At 42.7% G+C, this 20,341-nt stretch overlaps 1 protein-coding gene across 1 annotated transcript in view; it reads right to left on the bottom strand.

Moving 5' to 3' along the window:
- Positions 1 to 20,341, bottom strand: part of LOC129843035 (slit homolog 1 protein-like) — a 133,360-nt gene that overhangs the window by 6,949 nt on the left and 106,070 nt on the right. The window contains exons 20-32 of the mRNA XM_055911763.1: positions 20,158 to 20,324; positions 19,538 to 19,670; positions 17,407 to 17,475; positions 13,740 to 13,811; positions 9,867 to 9,938; positions 9,601 to 9,672; positions 8,395 to 8,558; positions 6,754 to 6,878; positions 6,275 to 6,369; positions 5,767 to 5,906; positions 3,494 to 3,587; positions 3,275 to 3,412; positions 2,024 to 2,252 (exon numbers count right to left, since the gene is read on the bottom strand). Of these exons, the coding sequence (XP_055767738.1) occupies positions 2,024 to 2,252; positions 3,275 to 3,412; positions 3,494 to 3,587; positions 5,767 to 5,906; positions 6,275 to 6,369; positions 6,754 to 6,878; positions 8,395 to 8,558; positions 9,601 to 9,672; positions 9,867 to 9,938; positions 13,740 to 13,811; positions 17,407 to 17,475; positions 19,538 to 19,670; positions 20,158 to 20,324 (1,570 nt within the window). The remainder of the gene's footprint in view (positions 1 to 2,023; positions 2,253 to 3,274; positions 3,413 to 3,493; positions 3,588 to 5,766; positions 5,907 to 6,274; positions 6,370 to 6,753; positions 6,879 to 8,394; positions 8,559 to 9,600; positions 9,673 to 9,866; positions 9,939 to 13,739; positions 13,812 to 17,406; positions 17,476 to 19,537; positions 19,671 to 20,157; positions 20,325 to 20,341) is intronic.

Below are 20,341 nucleotides of genomic sequence, written 5' to 3'. Positions count from 1 at the left end.
TCCTCTGTGTGTGTTTTCCTCTGTGTGTGTGTGTATGTTTATAAGTGTGTGTGTGTATGTTTATAAGTGTGTGTGTGTTTTCCTCTGTGTGTGTACAGCGTGTGTGTGGGTGTGTGCGTGCATGTGCATTGGGGTGATTACATGTCCTGGATTGTGCGGGACAGTCCCGCATATGACAAGAGACTACATGATAAGGACAAGAGACTACATGATAAGGACAAGAGACTACATGATAAGGACAAGAGACTACATGATAAGGACAAGAGACTACATGATAAGGACAAGAGACTATATGATAAGGACAAGAGACTATATGATAAGGACAAGAGACTACATGATAAGGACAAGAGACTACATGATAAGGACAAGAGACTACATGATAAGGACAAGAGACTATATGATAAGGACAAGAGACTATATGATAAGGACAAGAGACTATATGATAAGAACAAGAGACTACATGATAAGGACAAGAGACTACATGATAAGGACAAGAAACTACATGATAAGGACAAGAGACTACATGATAAGGACAAGAGACTACATGATAAGGACAAGAGACTACATGATAAGGACAAGAGACTACATGATAAGGACAAGAGACTACATGATAAGGACAATAGACTACATGATAAGGACAAGAGACTACATGATAAGGACAAGAGACTACATGATAAGGACAATAGACTACATGATAAGGACAAGAGACTACATGATAAGGACAATAGACTACATGATAAGGACAAGAGACTATATGATAAGGACAAGAGACTATATGATAAGGACAAGAGACTATATGATAAGGACAAGAGACTATATGATAAGGACAAGAGACTACATGATAAGGACAAGAGACTACATGATAAGGACAAGAGACTATATGATAAGGACAAGAGACTACATGATAAGGACAAGAGACTACATGATAAGGACAAGAGACTACATGATAAGGACAAGAGACTATATGATAAGAACAAGAGACTACATGATAAGGACAAGAGACTACATGATAAGGACAAGAGACTACATGATAAGGACAAGAGACTACATGATAAGGACAAGAGACTATATGATAAGGACAAGAGACTATATGATAAGGACAAGAGACTATATGATAAGGACAAGAGACTATATGATAAGGACAAGAGACTACATGATAAGGACAAGAGACTACATGATAAGGACAAGAGACTATATGATAAGGACAAGAGACTATATGATAAGGACAAGAGACTATATGATAAGGACAAGAGACTACATGATAAGGACAAGAGACTACATGATAAGGACAAGAGACTACATGATAAGGACAAGAGACTATATGATAAGGACAAGAGACTACATGATAAGGACAAGAGACTACATGATAAGGACAAGAGACTATATGATAAGGACGTGGTGCTGGTGATGTTAAACACTTCTCCAATCATTGTTGAGATCTTATATTCTGCGAAGTGCAAGACGAGACCAAGGCCAATGTTATATCATCAACCAATCACATTTGTCAAATCCTGTCGGGCTAAATTCTAGATAAACTTGGAGAGGACAGTTAACTACTTACAAAAGGTGTGCGTTTAATGAAGAGCTACAACAGTATGAAAATAACCGTATTAGACTGAAAGATATGAGGTCATTCATTTCATCAAACGTGTGAGGCTCTCCATGCTCATTAGTTTCTCAGTCAACATCTGTGCTGCTACTTCACTCAAACCTGCTGAAAAGCCTCCCGTCCTAACTCTTCCCCGAGACCAACCAGAAATATTCCCTTGGCCAAATATTCCCAGATTTGCATTAAAAAAGTGGCCTCTCTTTTATCACCAACACTTGCACGAGGCAAAAGAGTAGACTTACGTGAGCTTCAGTTAGCTCGCTCAGTGCAGCAGGAGGGAGATGTGTGTGTGTGTGTGGTGGTGGGGGGGGGTATTAATGTCTAGGCTACACTGTCCCGCAAAATCATCCCGTTGTCCTGCATTTGGGTATTTTAAATGTGGTCACCCTAGTGTGTGTGTGTGTGTGTGATTACCTGCAGTGTGATGTTAGCCTGAGGCCAGTTCTTCAGGTCAGACAGCTGTAGGTAAGAATCTCTATTCACGAAGTTCACACTGACCAGCTTCTCACAACGCACACCCTCGAACCCCGGCAGGCACTGGCACAGCGCAGTACCGCCTCTGTCCACACAGGGGGCGCTGTTTTGACAGCGAGCCCGCTCACAGGGAGATGGAGGAGGAGGGGGCACCTCACACAACTCACCACTAGGGGGTGGAAGAGGGGAGAATTACTACTCATCACAACAAGCAAACATGCAGACATCTTGAGTCCTGAGGTGTGTTCCACAAGGGAAATAGTCTGCAAACATAAGCTAACACATTCCATTTGTTCTGTGTTCCAGTCTGAGTAGTATGCTGTGCACGTGTGTGTTCCAGTCTGAGAAGGTAGTGTGCTGTGAACGTGTGTGTTCCAGTCTGAGAAGGTAGTGTGCTGTCAACGTGTGTGTTCCAGTCTGAGAAGGTAGTATGCTGTGAACGTGTGTGTTCCAGTCTGAGAAGGTAGTGTGCTGTGAACGTGTGTGTTCCAGTCTGAGAAGGTAGTGTGCTGTGAACGTGTGTGATCCAGTCTGAGAAGGTACTGTGCTGTGCACGTGTGTGTTCCAGTCTGAGAAGGTAGTGTGCTGTGCAGGTGTGTGTTCCAGTCTGAGAAGGTAGTGTGCTGTGAACGTGTGTGATCCAGTCTGAGAAGGTAGTGTGCTGTGCACGTGTGTGTTCCAGTCTGAGAAGGTAGTGTGCTGTGCAGGTGTGTGTTCCAGTCTGAGAAGGTAGTGTGCTGTGCACGTGTGTGTTCCAGTCTGAGAAGGTAGTGTGCTGTGCAGGTGTGTGTTCCAGTCTGAGAAGGTAGTGTGCTGTGCAGGTTTGTGTTCCAGTCTGAGAAGGTAGTGTGCTGTGAACGTGTGTGTTTCAGTCTGAGAAGGTAGTGTGCTGTGCACGTGTGTGTTTCTATTTCATGTAGTAAGAATAGAAATCATTTGCACTTAAAAAGCCGCTAAAAAGCCACAGTAATCCATACAAAAATGTGCTAATGTAACATTTAGGAATGTTCATTCAAATTGTTCAACTGAAATTGTTAACATGTTGGCCCTGAAACTGAACCCTTAATGAACCCACCTCTTATGAACGACAGCACTGAGACAAGAAGAGACCCACTTAGTATGACACATCTAGGGCACTAATAGTTTCCACATTTACACCTGTGTGTGTGTGTGTGTGTGTGTGTGTCTTACCTGTACCCCTGAGGGCAGGTGCAGGTGTATCCATCTACCTGGTCCACACACACCGCTCCATTCTGACAGTCCTGATCCTCACACTCATCATAGTTCACACTGCAGTCACCCCCCACGAAGCCTGGGGCACACACACACCTGGACACACACACGTAGAACATGAACATGTGTACCAGTGTGTGTGTGTGTGTGTGTGCGTCTGTGTCTGTGTGTAGTCACCTGGGGCCTGTAGTGGTGCTGCTGCAGGTAGAGTGTTGCTGACAGGGGTTTCTACCAGGAGAACACACATCCTCCTCTTCCTCACACAACAACCCTGAGAGAGAGAGAGAGAAAGAGTAAGGAGGAGCGAGAAATAGAGATATTTAGTTTGAAAGGATTATCAATTCAAAAAATGATCTTTTTTGAAAGTAATGTATCTACTCATCTATATATTATGTGTCACAGTTGTTTTGCCTATATAATATCCTGAGAGAATGGCTATAGAACGTCCTGAGAGAATGTCTATAGAATGTCCCGAGAATGTCCTGAGAGAATGTCCTGAGAGAATGTCTATAAAATGTCCCGAGAATGTCTATAGAATGTCCTGAGAGAATGTCTATAGAATGTCCTGAGAGAATGTCTATAGAATGTCCTGAGAGAATGTCTATAGAATGTTCGGAGAGAATGTCTATAGAATGTCCTGAGAACGTCTATAGAATGTCCTGAGAATGTCCTGAGAGAATGTCTATAGAATGTCCTGAGAGAATGTCTATAGAATGTCCTGAGAACGTCTATAGAATGTCCTGAGAGAATGTCTATAGAATGTCCTGAGAGAATGTCTATAGAATGTCCTGAGAGAATGTCTATAGAATGTCCTGAGAGAATGTCTATAGAATGTCCTGAGAGAATGTCTAAAGAATGTCTATAGAATGTCCAGAGAGAATGTCCTGAGAGAATGTCTATAGAATGTCCTGAGAGAATGTCTATAGAATGTCCTGAGAATGTCCCGAGAATGTCTATAGAATGTCCTGAGAATGTCTATAGAATGTCCTGAGAGAATGTCTATAGAATGTTCTGAGAGAATGTCAATAGAATGTCCTGAGAGAATGTCTATAGAATGTCCTGAGATAATGTCTATAGAATGTCCCCAGAATGTCTATAGAATGTCCCGAGAATGTCTATAGAATGTCCTGAGAATGTCTATAGAATGTCCTGAGAGAATGTCTATAGAATGTCCTGAGAGAATGTCAATAGAATGTCCTGAGAGAATGTCTATAGAATGTCCTGAGATAATGTCTATAGAATGTCCCGAGAATGTCTATAGAATGTCCTGAGAATGTCCTGAGAATGTCTATAGAATGTTCCGAGAATGTCTACAGAATGTCTATAGAATGTCCTGAGAGAATGTCTATAGAATGTCCTGAGAGAATGTCTATAGAATGTCCTGAGAGAATGTCTATAGAATGTCCTGAGAATGTCTATGAAATGTCCTGAGAGAATGTCTATAGAATGTCCTGAGAGAATGTCTATAGAATGTCCTGAGAGATTGTTTATAGAATGTCCTGAGAGAATGTCTATATAATGTCCTGAGAGAATGTCTATAGAATGTCCTGAGAGAATGTCTATATAATGTCCTGAGAGAATGTCTATAGAATGTCCTGAGAGAATGTCTATAGAATGTCCTGAAAATGTCTAAAGAATGTCCTGAAAATGTCTAAAGAATGTCCTGAGAATGTCTATAAAATGTCCTGAGAGAACGTCTATACAATGTCCTGAGAATGTCTATAGAATGTCCTGAGAGAATGTCTATAGAATGCCCTGAGAGAATGTCTATAGAATGTCCTGAGAATGTCCATAGAATGTCCTGAGAGAATGTCTATAGCAAGTCCTGAGAGCATGTCTATATAATGTCCTGAGAGAATGTCTATATAATGTCCTGAGAGAATGTCTATAGAATGTCCTGAGAGAATGTCTATAGAATGTCCTGAGAGAATGTCTATAGAATGTCCTGAGAATGTCTATAAAATGTCATGAGAATGTCTATAGAATGTCCTGAGAGAATGTCTATAGAATGTCGATAGAGAATGTCTATAAAATGTCTAGAGAGAATGTCTAGAGAGAATGTCTAGAGAGAATGTCTAGAGAGAATGTCTTTACAATGTCTAGGGAGAATATCTAGAGAGAATGTCTTTACAATGTCTAGGGAGAATGTCTAGAGAGAATGTCTTTAGAATGTCTAGAAAGAATGTCTTTAGAATGTCTAGAAAGAATGTCTAGAGAGAATGTTTTTAGAATGTCTAGAGAGAATGTCTATATAATGTCTAGAGAGAATGTCTTTAGAATGTCTAGAAAGAATGTCTTTAGAATGTCTAGAGAGAATGTCTTTACAATGTCTAGAGAAAATGTCTTTAGAATGTCTAGAGAGAATTTCTTTAGAATGTCTAGAGAGAATGTCTATAGAATGTCTAGAGAGAATGTCTATAGAATCTCTATGGAATGTCTAGATATCATACCTATGTAAAAGGGAGGACAGAAGCAGGTGTAGTTGCCTACTCCGTCCACACAGGTTGCGCCATTCTCACATCCGTGGTCCTCACAGTCATCTACATCCACCTCACAGAACGATCCATGGAAACCCACCAGGCATGAACAACTAGAGAGGGGAAAGACTGGTCAGTGTGTGTTTGTGTGTGTGTTTATGTGTATGTGTGTGTGTGTGTGTGTGTGTGTGTGTGTGTGTGTGCAGGGCCGCAACTTTGGTTTTAGAACATCATTTAGAAAACTATAATTATCCAGTCAGATAAACATTCCAAACAGCCTACACGACCACTCGGAGGCATCCACATGGTTCGAATGCAATTCACAGAATGTTCTCACCGTCCGTAGCGAAGGTTGCGCCCCTGTGTGTGTGTGTGTATATGGGTGTGTGTATGTGTTTGTGTATAGTGTGGGCCCAGTGTGTGTTTGTATATGTGTGTGTGTAGTGTGGGCCCAGTGTGTGTGTGTGTATATATGTGCTACCTGAATCTCCTTGTCTGTTCGTCACTGATGCAGGTTCCTCCATTTGTGCATGGGTTACTGGCACACACATCCACTGGAGTCTCACAGTATTTACCCTGTAAAACACACACACACACACACACACACACACACACACACACACACACACACACACACACACACACACACACACACACACACACACACACTTTCATTATATCTGTGTATTATATACATTAGGGTATTCTCTACTTTAATAATACATTTGAATACTATTTTCAATACTCTATTCTCTACTATAATAATACATGTTATTACTATTTTCAATAGAGTATTCTCTACTATAATAATACATTTTAGAGGATTTTAGAGTGACATAAAAATCACTCCATCCAATCATATCCTGTTATATTGGGTACAGGTTTATCTCACTGTGTATAACTGGATTAGTTGAATAGATCAGTGTCCTGCTATGATTGGGGACAGTGGTGGGTTCTTACCGTGAAGCCGGGTGCACACACACATGTGTAGAGTTCTACAGGGTCAGACTGACACACACCGTGGTTCTGACAGGGCCCAGACACACATGGACTACACTTAGCCTGGACAGACGTCTCCACTGGACCTGGGGACGGAGAGAAGAACAATTGGAATTTGACTGGGGTCCCTACGAGCTGACGCCATCTTTCTGGGGTCCCTACTAGCTGGCTCCATCTTTCTGTGGTCCCTACTAGATGACGCCATCTTTCTGGGGTCCCTACTAGCTGACGCCATCTTTCTGGGGTCCCTACTAGCTGACGCCATCTTTCTGGGGTCCAAACTAGCTGACGCCAACTTTCTGGGATCCCTACTAGCTGACGCCATCTTTCTGGGGTCCCTACTAGCTGACGCCATCTTTCTGGGGTTCCTACTAGCTGACGCCATCTTTCTGGGGTCCCTACTAGCTGACGCCATCTTTCTGGGGTCCAAACTAGCTGACGCCAACTTTCTGGGATCCCTACTAGCTGACGCCATCTTTCTGGGGTCCCTACTAGCTGACGCCATCTTTCTGGGGTCCCTACTAGCTGACGCCATCTTTCTGGGGTCCCTACTATCTGACGCCATCTTTCTGGGTCCCTACTAGCTGACGCCATCTTTCTGGGGTCCCTACTAGCTGACGCCATCTTTCTGGGGTCCCTACTAGCTGACGCCATCTTTCTGGGGTCCCTACTAGCTGACGCCATCTTTCTGGGGTCCCTACTAGCTGATGCCATCTTTCTGGGGTCCCTACTAGCTGACGCCATCTTTCTGGGGTCCCTACTAGCTGACGCCATCTTTCTGGGGTCCCTACTAGCTGACGCCATCTTTCTGGGGTCCCTACAAGCTGACGCCAACTTTCTGTAATCCCTACTAGCTGACGCCATCTTTCTGGGGTCCCTACTAGCTGACGCCATCTTTCTGGGGTCCCTACTAGCTGGCTTCATCTTTCTGGGGTCCCTACTATCTGACGCCATCTTTCTGGGTCCCTACTAGCTGACGCCATCTTTCTGGGGTCCCTACTAGCTGACGCCATCTTTCTGGGGTCCCTACTAGCTGACGCCATCTTTCTGGGGTCCCTACTAGCTGACGCCATCTTTCTGGGGTCCCTACTAGCTGACGCCATCTTTCTGGGGTCCCTACTAGCTGACGCCATCTTTCTGGGGTCCCTACTAGCTGACGCCATCTTTCTGGGGTCCCTACTAGCTGACGCCATCTTTCTGGGGTCCCTACAAGCTGACGCCAACTTTCTGTAATCCCTACTAGCTGACGCCATCTTTCTGGGGTCCCTACTAGCTGACGCCATCTTTCTGGGGTCCCTACTAGCTGGCTTCATCTTTCTGGGGTCCCTACTAGCTGACGCCATCTTTCTGGGGTCCAATGAAAATAAGAAGAGATTACCTTTCACTCCTTTTTCTATTGACTCTCTCATTATTGTTTTTTCTTTCCATTCCTCCTCCTGTACCTTTCTATTTTCTCACCCCTTCTATCGCCATCTTCTATCCCTTCTTTTACACTCCTTTAACCCATCTCTCTCTCTCCCGTCTCTCCCTCTTCGCCTTACAAAAGCCAGTCCACCCACCCACCCACCCCTCCCTCCCTCCCTCCCTCCCTCCTACTCTTACCCAGACATTCAAACTTGGTCTCAGGTGTGGTGAGCAGCAGTTTTCCCTCCATGCCCATTGGTCCGGCACAGCGGGCGATACCAGGCTCCTTGTACCCACTCTTCACCCAGTCAGACAACCAGCGCAGATGACAGTCACAGTACAGGGGGTTGGCACCGATTGCCCTGCGGGTTAGAGGTCAAAGATCCGGGTGGAAGCGTTAAGGTCAGTCGCTCAATGAATCAATCAGACTGACAGCCAATTCAGGAGAAAGTCAGGTAGACAAGTACATACATGCTCTGAATGTGGTGTAAAACTTCAAACTACCACAAGAGGGGGTCATCTTGCCTCAGAGCAGTCTCAAATACAGTTAAAGCTGCACTATGTAACTTTTTGGGCAATCTAATTGAAAGCAAGTCTAAGAACCAGGAAATATAAAAGCAATTTCTGCATAGTGCACCTTTAAGTTCCATCACTTTAACATGAGAGACTGAATAGGAAGGGAATCAGAGCATTTCTGTTGAACATTGTCATAGGATAGCAACCTGTTCTGGGGGCAGTTCCTCCACATACAACACTATAATTAACCTCTGTAAGGATCTGCATCAAAAAAATGAAATGTTTCTATTCAGTGATGTTGAATGTATGGGAACCTCTGTACCAGCGCATGTTACAGCACATCAATGGAAATAGATGTGTTAGTATGTGAGGTAGAGTATTACATTACATTAATAACCCAGGCAACCTGCTGTATCCCCTGTTTCTCTCTTTACTGTCAATACAAGGTCAACAGACATGGACCTCTGTAGTGACACGATCTCTCCCTCCCTTCCTTTCTCTCCTCCATCAATCCTTCACTCTGACCCTTTTAGCGTGTACCAGACAGGTCACGCTTCATTGAACACACCACTGAAGACACACACACACACACACACACACACACACACACACACACACACACACACACACACACACACACACACACACACACACACACACACACACACACACACACACACACACACACACACACACACACACACACACACACACACACTCCCTCAGTCATGCGTGTCTTTATTGCCAATCCAATACCATGCCCTCTGACTGGGAAAGCACTTGACTCTGACACAGATAGGAGAGGGTGCAGGCGGTCACTGCTAAGCGTGCTGAGTGGGATAATGCGTAAACACACGGGACAAACACACACAGGAAACACACACTCACAGGTGAGACAGGGAGGCCACATCACTGAAGATCCCCTCCAGTAGTTCAGAGATGTCGTTGCCATGAAGAGATCTGGGACAGAGAAACACAAAACATGGTATTATTAAGGCTGTGTGTGTGTGTGCGTCTGCGTCTGCGTGTGTGTGTAGTATGCGTGGGTGTGTGTCTGCGTGTGTGTGTGTGTGTAGTATGCGTGTGGTATGAGTGGGTGTGTGAGAGAGAGCGGCGGGGGGGGGGGGGGGGGGGGGGGGGGGGTCGGCCCTTACAGTAGTCTGAGAGAGCGTAGTCCAGCCAGGGCCAGAGGAGGGATGCAGCGTAGAGAGTTGTAACTCAGGATGCTGGAACACAAGAACACAGTCAGGAGAAGAACAGACAGAGACACTTATTACATGAGGAACATTCTACAGTTCTAATATGACATTCTATGACAGTACACTAGTCTAGATGCAGTGTGAGGATGATGAACATTCTAATATGACATTCTATGACAGTACACTAGTCTAGACACAGTGTGAGGATGATGAACATTCTACAGTTCTAATATGACATTCTATGACAGTACACTAGTCTAGATACAGTGCTAGGATGATGAACATTCTACAGTTTTAATATAACATTCTATGACAGTACACTAGTCTAGATACAGTGTGAGGATGATGAACATTCTAATATGACATTCTATGACAGTACACTAGTCTAGATACAGTGTGAGGATGATGAACATTCTACAGTTCTAATATGACATTCTATGACAATACACTAGTCTAGATACAGTGTGAGGATGATGAACATTCTAATATGACATTCTATGACAATACACTAGTCTAGATACAGTGTGAGGATGATGAACATTCTAATATGACATTCTATGACAATACACTAGTCTAGATACAGTGTGAGGATGATGAACATTCTAATATGACATTCTATGACAGTACACTAGTCTAGACACAGTGTGAGGATGATGAACATTCTACAGTTCTAATATGACATTCTATGACAATACACTAGTCTAGATACAGTGCTAGGATGATGAACATTCTACAGTTTTAATATAACATTCTATGACAGTACACTAGTCTAGATACAGTGTGAGGATGATGAACATTCTAATATGACATTCTATGACAATACACTAGTCTAGATACAGTGTGAGGATGATGAACATTCTACAGTTCTAATATGACATTCTATGACAGTACACTAGTCTAGATACAGTGTGAGGATGATGAACATTCTAATATGACATTCTATGACAATACACTAGTCTAGATACAGTGTGAGGATGATGAACATTCTACAGTTCTAATATGACATTCCATGACAGTACACTAGTCTAGATACAGTGTGAGGATGATGAACATTCTAATATGACATTCTATGACAGTACACTAGTCTAGACACAGTGTGAGGATGATGAACATTCTACAGTTCTAATATGACATTCTATGACAATACACTAGTCTAGATACAGTGCTAGGATGATGAACATTCTACAGTTTTAATATAACATTCTATGACAGTACACTAGTCTAGATACAGTGTGAGGATGATGAACATTCTAATATGACATTCTATGACAGTACACTAGTCTAGACACAGTGTGAGGATGATGAACATTCTACAGTTCTAATATAACATTCTATGACAGTACACTAGTCTAGATACAGTGTGAGGATGATGAACATTCTAATATGACATTCTATGACAGTACACTAGTCTAGACACAGTGTGAGGATGATGAACATTCTAATATGACATTCTATGACAATACACTAGTCTAGATACAGTGCTAGGATGATGAACATTCTACAGTTCTAATATGACATTCTATGACAGTACACTAGTCTAGATACAGTGTGAGGATGATGAACATTCTAATATGACATTCTATGACAGTACACTAGTCTAGATACAGTGTGAGGATGATGAACATTCTACAGTTCTAATATGACATTCTATGACAGTACACTAGTCTAGATACAGTGCTAGGATGAGGAACATTCTACAGTTCTAATATGACATTCTATGACAGTACACTACATTTACATTTTACATTTAAGTAATTTAGCAGACGCTCTTATCCAGAGCGACTTACAAGTACATACATTCATACTTTTTTTGTACTGGCCCCCCGTGGGAAACGAACCCACAACCCTGGCGTTGCAAGCGCCATGCTCTACCAACTGAGAAACACTAGTCTAGATACAGTGTGAGGATGATGAACATTCTACAGTTCTAATATGACATTCTATGACAATACACTAGTCTAGATACAGTGTGAGGATGATAAACATTCTACAGTTCTAATATGACATTCTATGACAATACACTAGTCTAGATACAGTGTGAGGATGACGAACATTCTACAGTTCTAATATGACATTCTATGACAATACACTAGTCTAGATACAGTGTGAGGATGATGAACATTCTAATATAACATTCTATGACAATACACTAGTCTAGATACAGTGTGAGGATGACGAACATTCTACAGTTCTAATATGACATTCTATGACAATACACTAGTCTAGATACAGTGTGAGGATGACGAACATTCTACAGTTCTAATATGACATTCTATGACAATACACTAGTCTAGATACAGTGCTAGGATGATGAACATTCTACAGTTTTAATATGACATTCTATGACAATACACTAGTCTAGATACAGTGTGAGGATGATGAACATTCTAATATAACATTCTATGACAATACACTAGTCTAGATACAGTGTGAGGATGATGAACATTCTACAGTTCTAATATGACATTCTATGACAATACACTAGTCTAGATACAGTGCTAGGATGATGAACATTCTACAGTTTTAATATGACATTCTATGACAATACACTAGTCTAGATACAGTGTGAGGATGATGAACATTCTACAGTTCTAATATGACATTCTATGACAATACACTAGTCTAGATACAGTGTGAGGATGACGAACATTCTACAGTTCTAATATGACATTCTATGACAATACACTAGTCTAGATACAGTGTGAGGATGATGAACATTCTAATATAACATTCTATGACAGTACACTAGTCTAGATACAGTGTGAGGATGATGAACATTCTAATATAACATTCTATGACAATACACTAGTCTAGATACAGTGTGAGGATGATGAACATTCTACAGTTCTAATATGACATTCTATGACAATACACTAGTCTAGATACAGTGTGAGGATGACGAACATTCTACAGTTCTAATATGACATTCTATGACAGTACACTAGTCTAGATGCAGTGTGAGGATGATGAACATTCTAATATGACATTCTATGACAGTACACTAGTCTATATACAGTGTGAGGATGACGAACATTCTACAGTTCTAATATGACATTCTATGACAGTACACTAGTCTAGATGCAGTGTGAGGATGATGAACATTCTAATATGACATTCTATGACAGTACACTAGTCTAGATACAGTGTGAGGATGACGAACATTCTACAGTTCTAATATGACATTCTATGACAGTACACTAGTCTAGATACAGTGTGAGGATGATGAACATTCTAATATGACATTCTATGACAGTACACTAGTCTAGATGCAGTGTGAGGATGATAAACATTCTACAGTTCTAATATGACATTCTATGACAGTACACTAGTCTAGATACAGTGCTAGGATGAGGAACATTCTACAGTTCTAATATGACATTCTATGACAGTACACTAGTCTAGATGCAGTGTGAGGATGATGAACATTCTAATATGACATTCTATGACAGTACACGAGTCTAGACACAGTGTGAGGATGACGAACATTCTACAGTTCTAATATGACATTCTATGACAGTACACTAGTCTAGATACAGTGTGAGGATGATGAACATTCTACAGTTCTAATATGACATTCTATGACAGTACACTAGTCTAGATACAGTGTGAGGATGACGAACATTCTACAGTTCTAATATGACATTCTATGACAGTACACTAGTCTAGATACAGTGTGAGGATGATGAACATGAGAAGTATTTTCAAAAGAATACATGTATTGTTGTTTGTCTTCAGATAATTTTCTTTTGAATATTTCTCGTTTGGGTTTGTTTTTCCCTGTGTGTGTGTGTGTGTGTGTGTGTATGTGTGTGTGTGTGTGTTACTCACAGGGTGGTGAGCTGGCTCATATTGGAGAAGGAGGAGTCAGACAGGGAGCTGATTCTGTTGTTACTCAGATCTCTGGAACAGCAAGGGTTAAAAACAATCACTACTTAAACAGAATGACTTTATGTTAAAACAATTACTACTTAAACAGAATGACTTTATGTTAAAACAATTACTACTTAAACAGAATGACTTTATGTTAAAAACAATCACTACTTAAACAGAATGACTTTATGTTAAAACAATTACTACTTAAACAGAATGACTTTATGTTAAAACAATCACTACTTAAACAGAATGACTTTATGTTAAAACAATTACTACTTAAACAGAATGACTTTATGTTAAAACAATTACTACTTAAACAGAATGACTTTATGTTAAAACAATTACTACTTAAACAGAATGACTTTATGTTAAAACAATCACTACTTAAACAGAATGACTTTATGTTAAAACAATTACTACTTAAACAGAATGACTTTATGTTAAAACAATTACTACTTAAACAGAATGACTTTATGTTAAAACAATCACTACTTAAACAGAATGACTTTATGTTAAAACAATTACTACTTAAACAGAATGACTTTATGTTAAAACAATCACTACTTAAACAGAATGACTTTATATTATCTACAGGTATCCAGTTAGATCCACATAGTGCCTTTTGGAAAGTATTCAGACCCCTTAACTTTTTCCACATTTTGTTACGTTAAAGACGTATTCTAGAATTGGTTAAATATATATATATATATACACTGCTCAAAAAAATAAAGGGAACACTTAAACAATGTAACTCCAAGTCAATCACACTTCTGTGAAATCAAACTGTCCACTTAGGAAGCAACACTGATTGACAATAAACGTCACATGCTGTTGTGCAAATGGAATAGACAAAAGGTGGAAATTATAGGCAATTAGCAAGACACCCCCAAAAAAGGAGTGATTCTGCAGGTGGTGACCACAGACCACTTCTCAGTTCCTATGCTTCCTGGCTGATGTTTTGGTCACTTTTGAATGCTGGCGGTGCTCTCACTCTAGTGGTAGCATGAGACGGAGTCTACAACCCACACAAGTGGCTCAGGTAGTGCAGTTCATCCAGGATGGCACATCAATGCGAGCTGTGGCAAAAAGGTTTGCTGTGTCTGTCCGCGTAGTGTCCAGAGCATGGAGGCGCTACCAGGAGACAGGCCAGTACATCAGGAGACGTGGAGGAGGCCGTAGGAGGGCAACAACCCAGCAGCAGGACCGCTACCTCCGCCTTTGTGCAAGGAGGTGCACTGCCAGAGCCCTGCAATATGACCTCCAGCAGGCCACAAATGTGCATGTGTCTGCTCAAACGGTCAGAAACAGACTCCATGAGGGTGGTATGAGGGCCCGACGTCCACAGGTGGGGGTTGTGCTTACAGCCCAACACCGTGCAGGACGTTTGGCATTTGCCAGAAAACACCAAGATTGGCAAATTCGCCACTGGCGCCCTGTGCTCTTCACAGATGAAAGCAGGTTCACACTGAGCACATGTGACAGACGTGACAGAGTCTGGAGACGCCGTGGAGAACGTTCTGCTGCCTGCAACATCCTCCAGCATGACCGGTTTGGCGATGGGTCAGTCATGGTGTGGGGTGGCATTTCTTTGTGGGGCCGCACAGCCCTCCATGTGCTTGCCAGAGGTAGCCTGACTGCCATTAGGTCCCGAGATGAGATCCTCAGACCCCTTGTGAGACCATATGCTGACACATGCACATTTGTGGCCTGCTGGAGGTCATTTTGCAGGGCGCTGGCAGTGCTCCTCCTTGTAAAGGCATACAAGGATTTGTAAAGGCATACACCTGTCTATATAAGGTCCCACAGTTGACAGTGCATGTCAGAGCAAAAACCAAGCTATGAGGTTGAAGGTACTGTCCGTAGAGCTCCGAGACAGGATTGTGTCGAGGCACAGATCTGGGGGAGGGTACCAAAAAATGTCTGCAGCATTGAAGGTCCCCAAGAACACAGCGGCCTCCATTATTAAATGGAAGAAGTTTGGAACCACCAAGACTCTTCCTAGAGCTGGCCGCCTGGCCAAACTGAGCAATCGGGGGAGAAGGGCCTTGGTCAGAGAGGTGACCAAGAACCCGATGGTCACTCTGACAGAGCTCCAGAGTTCTTCTGTGGAGATGGGAGAATCTTCCAGAAGGATAACCATCTCTGCAGTAACATGAGAAACAAGATTCTTTGGTCTGATGAAACCAAGATTGAACTCTTCGGCCTGAATGCCAAGCATCACATCTGGAGGAAACCTGGCACCATCCCTACGGTGAAGCATGGTGGTGGTAGCATCATGCTGTGGGGATGTTTTTCAGTGGTAGGGACTGGGAGACTAGTCAGGATCGAGGGAAAGGTGTACGGAGCCAAGTACAGAGAGATCTTTGATGAAAACCTGCTCCAGAGCGCTCAGGACCTCAGACTGGGGCGAAGGTTCACTTTCCAACAGGACAATGACCCTAAGCACACAACCCCGACAACGCAGGAGTGGCTTCGGGAAAAGTCTCTGGATGTCCTTGAATGGCCCAGGACTTGAACCCGATCATACATCTCTGGAGAGACCTGAAAATAGCTGTGCAGCAACGCTCCCCATCCAACCTGACAGAGCTTGAGAGGATCTGCAGAGAGGAATGGGAGAAACTCCCCAAATACATACCCAAAAAGACTGGAGGCTGTAATCGCTGCCAAAGGTGTTTCAAAGTACTCTGAATACTTATGGACATTTGATATTTCCGTTTTTTGCTTTGTCATTTGGGGGTATTGTGTCTAGATTGATGAGGGAAAAAACGATTTAATCCATTTTAAAATAAGGCTGTAACATAACAAAATGTGGAAAACGTCAAGGGGTCTGAATACCTTCAGAATGCACTGTAGTCTGTGTCCCAATTAAATGGCATCCTATTCCCTTTATAGGGCACTACTTTTGACCAGAGCCTGGGCCATTGTCAAAAGTAGTGCACTACATAGGGAATGGGCTGCCATCTGAGACGTAGCCATCCTGTTACTGCAGTTGAATACCCATCAGACACACAGCAACAACCCCTCCTCCTACAAACTTCATATCCCATCTCAACAGAATAAAGGCTTTTTGTGTCAAATGGAGGTGTTAGGTGAATAACCATTAACCCACACTAGTCTATCAGAGGGAGCTATGAGCTGGTGTATCGTGGATTGGATAATGCTGTTGTCGACTGGAGTCAAGTGCATAGCAGGCTCCATATCGCCACCTGGTGGTCATGGTTACAGAGTGGACTGTAGAGAAACCACTAGAACAGTCCTGGTCCTAGACAGCTACATTGTGTACATGTTTTTGTTCCAGCACAGCTCTAAAACAACCGGTTAAGCTAATGAAGGTCTGTTGTGCTGGGTTGTAACAGAAACGTGTACACTCTGTAGGGACCTGGACCATGGTTGGTGACCACTAGGGCACAGTACACTGTTGTACAGTACAGTATCGGTGAGAGGATCAGTAATGAGGAACTAAGCCCAGGCACACCACTGACCATGCAGTAACAGACACAGTAACAGACAGTAATGGTTAACTCACACCAGACACCCTAACAGACACCCTAACATACAGTAATGGTTCACTCACAACAGACACACTAGCAGACACACTAACAGACAGTAATGGTTAACTCACACCAGCTGCAGGTGTTTGAAGGTGGACAGTTCTCTGGGCACCATGCTGAACTGGTTCCCATCCAGATACCTGAGAGGAAGAGGACGACACTGTGGTTAAACAAAGTAACTAAGTTATACCAGCTATTAGTCAGTAATCCTTGTCCTAGCCAGAACAGAATATACCTACCTATTAGTCAGTAAGCCTTGTCCTAGCCAGAACAGACTATAGGGTTATACCTACCTATTAGTCAGTAAGCCTTGTCCTAGCCAGAACAGAATATACCTACCTATTAGTCAGTAAGCCTTGTCCTAGCCAGAACAGACTATACCTACCTATTAGTCAGTAAGTCAGTAAGCCTTGTCCTAGCCAGAACAGACTATACCTACCTATTAGTCAGTAAGCCTTGTCCTAGCCAGAACAGCCTATAGGGTTATACCTACCTATTAGTCAGTAAGCCTTGTCCTAGTCAGAACAGACTATACCTACCTATTAGTCAGTAAGCCTTGTCCTAGCCAGAACAGAATATACCTACCTATTAGTCAGTAAGCCTTGTCCTAGCCAGAACAGACTATAGGGTTATACCTACCTATTAGTCAGTAAGCCTTGTCCTAGTCATAACAGACTATACCTACCTATTAGTCAGTAAGCCTTGTCCTAGTCAGACCAGACTATAGGGTTATACCTACCTATTAGTCAGTAAGCCTTGTCCTAGTCAGACCAGACTATAGGGTTATACCTTCCTATTAGTCAGTAAGCCTTGTCCTAGCCAGAACAGACTATAGGGTTATACCTACCTATTAGTCAGTAAGCCTTGTCCTAGTCAGAACAGACTATAGGGTTATACCTACCTATTAGTCAGTAAGCCTTGTCCTAGTCAGAACAGACTATACCTACCTATTAGTCAGTAAGCCTTGTCCTAGCCAGAACAGACTATACCTACCTATTAGTCAGTAAGCCTTGTCCTAGCCAGAACAGACTATACCTACCTATTAGTCAGTAAGCCTTGTCCTAGCCAGAACAGACTATACCTACCTATTAGTCAGTAAGCCTTGTCCTAGCCAGAACAGACTATACCTACCTATTAGTCAGTAAGCCTTGTCCTAGTCAGAACAGACTATAGGGTTATACCTACCTATTAGTCAGTAAGCCTTGTCCTAGTCAGAACAGACTATAGGGTTATACCTACCTATTAGTCAGTAAGCCTTGTCCTAGTCAGAACAGACTATAGGGTTATACCTACCTATTAGTCAGTAAGCCTTGTCCTAGCCAGAACAGACTATAGGGTTATACCTACCTATTAGTCAGTAAGCCTTGTCCTAGTCAGAACAGACTATAGGGTTATACCTACCTATTAGTCAGTAAGCCTTGTCCTAGCCAGAACAGACTATACCTACCTATTAGTCAGTAAGCCTTGTCCTAGTCAGAACAGACTATAGGGTTATACCTACCTATTAGTCAGTAAGCCTTGTCCTAGCCAGAACAGACTATAGGGTTATACCTTCCTATTAGTCAGTAAGCCTTGTCCTAGCCACAGCCTATAGGGTTATACCTACCTATTAGTCAGTAAGCCTTGTCCTAGCCAGAACAGACTATAGAGTTATACCTACCTATTAGTCAGTAAGCCTTGTCCTAGCCACAGCCTATAGGGTTATACCTTCCTATTAGTCAGTAAGCCTTGTCCTAGCCACAGCCTATAGGGTTATACCTACCTATTAGTCAGTAAGCCTTGTCCTAGTCAGAACAGACTATAGGGTTATACCTTCCTATTAGTCAGTAAGCCTTGTCCTAGCCAGAACAGACTATAGAGTTATACCTACCTATTAGTCAGTAAGCCTTGTCCTAGTCAGAACAGACTATAGGGTTATACCTTCCTATTAGTCAGTAAGCCTTGTCCTAGTCAGAACAGACTATAGGGTTATACCTTCCTATTAGTCAGTTAGTCAGTAAGCCTTGTCCTAGTCAGAACAGACTATAGGGTTATACCTACCTATACACAGGTAATACTTTATATAACTAAGTGCTAACTGGTGAACTGAGCATGTAAGAAAAGTGTACTGCAGATCTCTAAGCCCTAACCCCTAGCACCCTTCCCTTTGTCTCTTGCCCCCTTACCCTGACCCCTGACCTCTAACCCCAGTCTGTGACTTACAGTTCAGTGACGTTGCGAGGCAACCCCTTGGGCAGGGCCTGGAGGTGTTTGTTACTACAGCGGACCACCGTCTCTGTACAGGTACACTCACTGGGACACTGAGGACGAGCTGCACAGCTACTCTCCTCCAACACTGCACCGGAGAGACGGGAGACTAGCTGAAACATTTACAAACTGAATACACTTATATCACTTTCGTTCAAATATGTTTTATTGAACACACACAAGGATGGTGTATAGGTATAAAATACAAGTATGGAATTCTTATCTAAACATAAAAGAGCAGACAGAAACAACAAGACCCAGAGTTCTGGGTACAAAACAAATAATACAGAACACGACATACAGAACAAGGACAGGTAGAAAGAAAGAGGGTAGATGTCCCCCCTCCCAACTGCTCAGGTGCCGGGGCAAGCACATGCTGCCCAATGGTAGATTCAAATATTACAATTGAGAGTATGTTCAAATGTTCAAATTCCCAGCACCGACTGGTCCAAGTAAGAAAGGAAAGTCTGACAGATTTATCAAACTTATATCACTTTCGATCAATTATAAAATCTCTGTGTGTCCTTGTGTGAGATGTGTGTTTCTGCGTGAGTCCGTGTGTGTGTGTGTTGTACCGTCGTCGCAGCGGAAGTCTGGTGCTGCTACGTCCTGTAGTGGGATCTCTCTGAGGAAGGAGGGGCTCTGGCAGCGAGGGTTCCCCGTTACGATTCGTCTAGAACGAAGCCACGCCCCCAACCACGCCAGACGACAGTCACAGTTAAACGGGTTGGCCAACAGGTTCCTGAGGGAGAGAGCGGG

The sequence above is a fragment of the Salvelinus fontinalis genome, unplaced genomic scaffold, assembly GCF_029448725.1.
Source record: "Salvelinus fontinalis isolate EN_2023a unplaced genomic scaffold, ASM2944872v1 scaffold_0090, whole genome shotgun sequence".
Classification (NCBI taxonomy): Eukaryota; Metazoa; Chordata; class Actinopteri; order Salmoniformes; family Salmonidae; genus Salvelinus; species Salvelinus fontinalis.
Note: the sequence above shows the minus strand (reverse complement) of the source record. Positions and strands in the feature narration are given on the sequence as shown.